Below are 8,099 nucleotides of genomic sequence, written 5' to 3'. Positions count from 1 at the left end.
TTTGAGGCTTTGATCGTTTTGTTTCGGTGAAGTGAACATGCATGATGCTTCTGGGTTTGATCTGAAACTGTGGTCTGATATCAGTTTCACTTCAGCTTGAATGTAAATGCACTTATTCCAGGGTGGAAATATTGATTAAATCTCATAATTATGATGATCGTGAAATGATAATGTCAATTGTGTATTCATGAATTAAGACCCAGCGATGATGTTTGCTAAAAAACAAACTGTTTTAGGTTTAAAAAAGGATGTTTGTGATTGTGATTCTTTTTTTTATGCATTTATTTCATCATGCGAGCATTTTTGTTTGTTTTCCTTCAAAAAATATTGCACTATCAATGTAACAAAAAAAAAAAATGAGACAAACAATAAAACATTTTAACAAAAAAGCATGTTACACCATCTCGTGTGTCTGATATTTACAAAATAAGTAAAAGTTCTTCTGGAAGCTGCAGCTGATTATGAAATACATTTGCTTCAGATTATTTTGCCATGCGTGTGTGTATTTTATCAGATCAAACATCTCGGCCTCATTGAATCTGAATCAGAAACTATAGATGCAACATTAATATTTTACACGTTATCAAGATCTGTACAACTATAAAACATCGATGATGAAACTGGAGTTCTTGTAGATATGTTCCTGAGTGGTTTCTGAAGGGGGGAATATGTCAAAAACACACCAGGTCATATTTCAGGCCAAAAATGCTTCTGATTTTGGAGTTTAATATGACCTGGACATTTCTTGGTGAGATTCAGCTGAATACAGTCTTGAGGTTGGTGTAGATCTTAAAGTCTTCAGCTGTCTTTGAATGTTCTGTCAGATTTATGTAGGTCATTATGTTTGAGAAATCAAGGGATGCCCAATTTTAGCCATTTTGTTTTCAATCATTTGAATTGGTGCCATAATCATTTGGACTCAGTCATGCCTGTTGAGCTTTATTGAAGGAGCAGGTGTGTTTCCTGAAAGACAGGGAAAGTATGCAGGTTAATTTGGAAGCCACTCCTAAAAAAAAAAGTACATATAAAATGTGTGAGTTGCTGATTCATGCATGTTTTTTTGTGATAAAACCTTATCTGTGTTTACAGCTTAAGGCTTCTGTGTGAAAGTCTTTTCGTGATTACATTGGAAACATTGAAAGATGTTTCCAACATCTTCCAGCAGGAAGTGACGTCATTCAGTTATTGGTGGGAAAATATCTAACATCAGTAAGCAGGGCCATTTCTAGGCATAGGCGAGCTAGGCGGTCGCCACCAGCTGAAGGGGCGCCAATGAGCGCACGTACTGGCACTTTTAGCAGGGTTGTGATAAAGAGTGGCACGGTCACCCTGAAATATGACTGCCGCCCCCACTGGATCCCCCAACATTATTGGGCTAGAGTACTGTCCATCTGACGATGCCTGTATGCCACTAGATCAGAGCGCTGTCAATTGCTGCCTGATTGTTGCATGCAAAGTTTGCATTTGGAGCACTCAACGGTTAACTTTTTTTTTTTTTTTTTTTCTTCAGCCAACGTGCAATGATTAATATAATAATAATAATGTGGGGGGGGGGGGGGGGGGGGGGGGGGGCAATAGGGATTTCGCCTAGGCCGTCAAATTGGCTAGAAACGGCCCTGTCAGTAAGTATTATCAATTGATTTGATGAATTCTGTCATGTTTTGTGGTGTTAGTTGGTAACATATGAGCATTTAAGATGATGGCTAAAAATATAGGAAAGTGAACTTCAAGTTGACCTCCTCATGTCACAAACTGTCAATCTATCGTTGTGCAACGACTTAAACTCTTAAAAATCCCGTTCGCTCTCTTCTCATATTCTAAATGGTCATGTCTGCTAATCTTTTCATAGAAATACTTCCATAACCAGCATATTTGGTAACACTTTACAATAAGCTCTCATTTGTTCACTTTAGTTAATGCTAACATGGACTAAAGAGCAACATAGGCCTGTATAGTTAAGAAAATTTAGATTTAATATGTGATATAAATTAAATGTAGGCCTCTATAATTATTATATTTTTTAATTAGGCTATTTAACAATATAATACAATGTATATAATAATTTAGTTAATAAAATGCCATTGTTCATGTTAGTTCACAGAGCATTAACTAATGTGAACAAACTGAAATGTATTAGTAAATGTTAAAATTAACATTAAGAATAATAATCTAAATACTGTAGAAGTAGAAGTAGTATTCATTGTCAGTTCTTGTTAACTAACATTAAGAAATTAACAAAGTATTACTGCCTGGTTGCATTCAATATTGACAGAAAAATTAGAAAATGGCGCTTTTTCTGTTTTTTTTTTTCTTCAAATAAATGAAATTTTTTTTTTCGACTTTATTTTTCGTGGAAATTTAATATTTAAGATGTGTATCCTTTTTCGGCCCCTGTACGTAAAAACGAATTTTGAAGTTTTCCATTTTCAAAGTTATCTACTTTCAATATTAAATTGAAAAAAATGTAAGAATGCAATATACAAGGACCATGCGTATTCAGTTTTTAAAAGATTTTTTTCAATAAGCTTTAGTTTCAGAAGCTTCTTGGGAGCAGGAGTGCGGTGTTTGGTGATGTTGGTCACCTGCAGAAGTTGGTTCCGCACTCATAATGATCTCTGCATCCAGAACCCACGGGTTTCAGAGTGTTCCATCGCCATAGCAACGAGCGCTTGGCCCGATGGATCAGTCCAGCCGCCCAGTCAGTGTCTATGGGTGCCGCCTGGACCTACAGACAGACAGAGAGACAGCGTGTGTTAGACTGAGACCTTCAGCTCTCATCATGGCCAGTGTTGCCAACTTAAAGAATTTTAGCTTTAAACCCCCCCCCCCAAAAAAAACAGACTGCTACTTCTATCTCATATTTTAGACTCAGAATTCTGACTTATTTTCCTGCATTTCCGAGTCACAATTCTGACCTTTTTCAGAATTCTGAATTTGTCTCACAGAATAAAAAAAAAATAAAAAATTTAATTGTGACTTTTTATCTCACAATTTTTATTCTTGCAGTTGTAAGTTTACGTATATCTTACAATTCAGACATTTCTTCTGAGAATTGTGAGGAAAAATTCCAGTTACCTTTTATAAATAGGCTATATATATATTATTCCATGGCAGAAATGGGCTTCTGTACTGAGATGATATGCAGACGTTTAATGAATAATCTTCATTGTGATTTCGAAAGTAAATTATGTCCCAAATGTACAAATTTAGACTCTCGAACTTCTAAATTTAGAAAGCTGTCAAGGTCGGTCAAGCCCCAAACATTTGCTCTGCGAGTGACATTGTGCAGCTCCAGACAATGATTTACAGAAGTGTTGCAGTGCATGTGCAAACAAAAGCAGCAGGTAGAATAAAACACTCGCTTCAGTCCGTCACGCAGCATCAGTTTACAATCGCAGGAAACTGATGAGATGAGATCCATGTTATTCCAGCTGGAGGAAAAGTTTCACGTGCACATTACCAGATGATCCTGTTTTAGAAACAAGTCACACATGCATCTGACTCCAGATCAGCTGACGGTGTGTTTTATGACTGACAATATGCAGAACTGATCTTTTGTCTTAACTATTGTCTTATTAGCAGTTTATGAGAGTAAACCCATATGGCAAAAAAAAAAAAAAATTCAAACATATTTTAAATATACAAAAAAATATGTTTACTGAAGTATGTTTCAAAATATATTGACAAAAAATATTTCGGCCATTTTTAAAAATATTTTTGAAAATATATGTAAAAATATAATAATATTTTTTAAAGCATTTAAACATTTTTTTGCCTTCAAATATTTCTTTTTAAGAAAATACATTCACATAGGCTATGCCACATTTGAACAAATGATTTGATTTAATCAGATAAAGAAGCTAAAGATAATTTCCAGCTCTTTATTAAAAGCATGTTAAAAGTCACAAATTAAAGTGCATGGCTTTAATTACACTATATATATAAAATAAAATAATACATTATAAAAGACAGATATATGACATTATAGTAGATGCTGTCTTTTATAATGTATTATTTTATCAATATTACAATGTAAAAAATAATTTCTTGAAGTAAAACAGAGATTATTGGAGTACATTTTAAAAGAAAATGAATACTATTTCAGTTTTTCTACTTCAAAATTTCATGTTTAATTCTATGTGTTACTTGCCGATTCTTTGTAATTCTTTGTGAAATTTACTAGCATTTCTAGTCGATCAGATTTGATTTATTTAGCACTTTTCCAAACAAATCAATGCACTTCAAAGTGCTTTACAGGCGAGAATGAAAATTTGAATGAAATCAGACCAAAAAGTACACTAAAATTTACGGTAAAAAAACGGTGGTTGCCGGAATTTTACCGTAAACAATATGGTAGCAACGTTTTAGGTTTTACGGTTTTAACTTAAATTTACAGTTAAATACCGTAATTTCATTAACTGATGTAATGGTAATATACCAACCTATTGAAGTACTGAAATCTGTTTTGTAGCTTTGTAATACACTGATAACCACCAAATGCAGGTAAACAAGCAGCTTTTAAATGATAACATATATAGAAGGTGCACAGCGTCATTCACACAGACACTAAACACCATCACGGTAACACACATGAAACTGAAATAATGCAATAAACATTAATTTAACAACATTAGGTGTAACACACAACCCTAATATACAAAACTGATAAGAAGAAACTAAGAAACATAGTTATTTCAACAAAAAAACCCATAAAATTTGAAATGTAACGCAGGGAATTCTGGGAATGTCAATTTACGGTTATTCACTGTAAATTACACTGTATTTTTCACTTCCAAAAACGGTATACTACCGTAAAATTTATGTCCAATACATGTAATGTCCAATACAGTTTTTCACCGTATATAGTAGGGGAATTTACCGTTAACCATTTAACAGGTTTTTACTGTAGCATTTTTACAGTCTTTTACCGTTAAATTCACGGTCATTTTTTACAATGAAACATTAAAAAAGTATAAAAAAAGAAAATAAATATGAATAAACAAAACAAACAGTGAATATGAATAATGATTAAGTTTAATTAAAAAAATTCGATTTCAAACTTTCAGTATTTTCTGCACGTCTGACATCCACCGGAAGACAACGATAATGGTTTCTGCAGCAGTTGTTCCTGTGTGTTCGTGAGCTGTTTCGTCTCTGATGGGGTCAGACTGGTGATTGTGAGGTGATGTACCTGTGAGGCCAGCAGCAGAGACAGCAGAGCGGCCAGCACGAGCAGACGCTGGGTCACCGGCATCATCTTCAGGCTTTTGCTGAATGTCTATCAGTGCGACAGACACTGAGCCGGATGCCTTTATATGAGGCTGATAAGACTATCAGAGATCAATGATCATCAGAAATGAGGCCGAGTCCACGTCTGCGAGGGTAACAAGACCCTAATGAGCTGGAGGACCAGAGTAAAATACACACCAGTGACGAGCTTCACGTTAGTCACTCAGAGTCTTGTGTTCATGTTTACCTGCTCAAAGTCCAAGCTGAGCTCTGTTTGAGACTCCCACAGGACTCCCAATGAGCAGTCGGCATTTACAGGGGAGTAGAATGTTAGAATAATAGTGCAGTGATGAAAAATGCCAAATGGTTCTTGAAAGTTATGAACAAATGTTCTTCCAGTGACATTAACAGAATGCTCATTCAAAGTTATCTGATCTTTAAAAACGTTCTCAGAATGTTTAGTTGGACATTCATGTAAAAATGTTACTGGTTCAGAGAACATTCAAAAGTAACGTTCCCGGAACATTTGCAAAATCATGAAATGTAACATTCCCTTAAAGGGATAGTTCACCCAAAGATGACAATTCTGTCATCGTTTACTCTCAAGCTGTTCCAAACCTTTATGGGTTTCTTTCATCTGCTGAACATGAAAGAAGATATTTTGAAAACTGATACTGGTCCCTACTGACATACATTGGGGAAAAAATACAATGGAAGTCAATGGCTACCGCCAACTGTCTGGTTACCAACCTTCTTCAAAATATCTTCTTTTATGTTCAACAGAAGAAAGAAACTCATACAGGAGAAGGAGCAAATCATGACAGAATTGTCATTTTTGGGCGAACTATCCCTTTAATATAGTCTTTAACATTCACAGAACCAAAAAGAAACGTTTTTTAAACGTTTAAATCATGAACGTTCATAACAATCTTAATGGGAATGCTAAGTTATGTTAATATTTTTGTGAGCTGGGATGTATTGGTATTTACATTTTGTAAAGTAATTAATACAGACAATTTATATTACATGATAATTAAATTTAAATGTATGTTTCTAACGACTACATTTATGTTTCTAATGATCTTAAAATCCTTTTAGTTCATGCATTTCATCAAATGTGTCCAAACTCTTTTATCATTCACAATAGTGAATATATATATATATATATAAAAACAAAAGCAAAACTGCACAGCTGACATATGAGTAAGTGTGTTGTTGTTGTTCAGGAGTCTGCCGCTTCTCTTCACCTGTCCAGCAGAGGGCAGCGTTACTCCAGCTCATTTACTGACTCATGATCATGATGTTCACACACATTCTCTTAATAACATTCAATTCAAATTCAAATCAAATGCAATTAATCAGTACTGTCTGTAATTTAGATGATGGGGTGCTGCTGTTGGTCCGGACACACTCGTCACTGAGAGATGAGTGTTATTATGGGATGCATGGAGGTCATGGGTAACCATGGTAACGGCGTTCCTGATGTTCCTGATTGTTGTGTCTCTGATAACCTGTGAAGAGGTAGAGCTGGGTTCTTCTGCATCACATGATCTCAGAGAGCTCAGGTAAAGGCTGTGTGTGACGTGTGTCGATGGTAACCCTCATCCTGTGATGAGCCTATGATGTTTCCCCAAATTTATCCTTCAGAGCTAAGATGTCATTCACATTTATTTATAAAGCACTTTTCACAATACTGTTTCAAAACAGCTTTACAAAAAAAATCACGATGTTAATGTTTATAACATCGTAATATCTTCATGCCTTATAGTCGCATTTATCATATTAGAGCTGGATGATAATATAGTATTTGTTTTTCTATGTTCACTACAGTACTGTATATATATACATCTTTGTCATACTAGCTTGCCGTTCCCATCATTGTTTTCCTGAATACCGGGAAACGCTTTACAAAAATGATCCCCAGAAGCGCTGGACCCTCTGAAGCCCTATAGTAGTGTGTGTGTGTTTCATGTATGTGTATGTGCTCATCTGGGCCCCTGAACGTCCGTTGTTGTTTCAGTCACAAATAAATCAAAGAGACGCGCCTCCTCCTGAAAGCGAACACAATGGAGGATCTGCTCCGGCCCTGCTTCAGCATAAAGCTGTGGAGGCCCCGTCCTGCAGCGCAGGGGCCCGTTTGCATCCATTGTTATTAACGGATGACGTTTCTGCTCCTTTGATCGAAACACTCCAAGAAATCCTTCAGTGAGTGAATGTAAGTTCAAAATCTGCTAAATGTTATTTCTGTGTGTGTGAAATAAAAATCTGCTCGTGTTATTGTAATGTGGAAAAAATCTATGTGTATTATTTTAATTGCTTTAGCAGAAATTAAAGGCTATATGTATTTATATTACATATGTAAAGGCTATAATTATACAATTATATAATTATTTTACATATTTAATTATTTTACTTGTTTTTTACATATTTCTTACACACACACACACACACACACACACATATAAATTAATATATGTATTGAATGAATATATATATATATATATATATATACAGATTTTGTTATGTAATTTGTCATTAATTATATTATTTTTATTTAATAAATTATTAAATGTAATAAATAATAATTAAAATAATATAAGTTTATAATGTTTAATTTAATAATTTATATTTTTATGATGTAATTTTTAAAATATATTTTTATTTAATAAATTGTATAAAATGTAATAAATGTAATAAATAATAATTTAAATAATATAAATTTATATTGTTTAATTTAATAATTTAAATATTTTTATGTAATTTCTCATGTTTATATTTATTTTATTTAATAAATTATTAAATGTATTAAATAATAATTGAAATAATATACATCTATGTAGTTTAATTTGATAATGTACATACACACACAT

The 8,099-nt window shown here is 33.8% G+C and overlaps 1 protein-coding gene across 1 annotated transcript; it reads right to left on the bottom strand.

Annotated features, from left to right (window-relative positions):
• Window positions 1-384: 384 nt before the first annotated feature.
• On the bottom strand, window positions 385-5,443 carry LOC107563264 (liver-expressed antimicrobial peptide 2-like). The gene is made up of 3 exons (XM_016248082.1): window positions 5,192-5,443; window positions 2,583-2,725; window positions 385-963 (listed from the first exon to the last, which is right to left on the bottom strand). The coding sequence occupies exons 1-3, from the start codon at window positions 5,255-5,257 to the stop codon at window positions 924-926; spliced, it is 249 nt and encodes an 82-aa protein (XP_016103568.1). The 5' UTR covers window positions 5,258-5,443; the 3' UTR covers window positions 385-923.
• Between the last annotated feature and the right edge of the window lie 2,656 nt (window positions 5,444-8,099).

The sequence above is a fragment of the Sinocyclocheilus grahami genome, unplaced genomic scaffold (genome assembly GCF_001515645.1).
Source record: "Sinocyclocheilus grahami isolate Dianchi unplaced genomic scaffold, SAMN03320097.WGS_v1.1 scaffold864.1, whole genome shotgun sequence".
Classification (NCBI taxonomy): Eukaryota; Metazoa; Chordata; class Actinopteri; order Cypriniformes; family Cyprinidae; genus Sinocyclocheilus; species Sinocyclocheilus grahami.
Note: the sequence above shows the minus strand (reverse complement) of the source record. Positions and strands in the feature narration are given on the sequence as shown.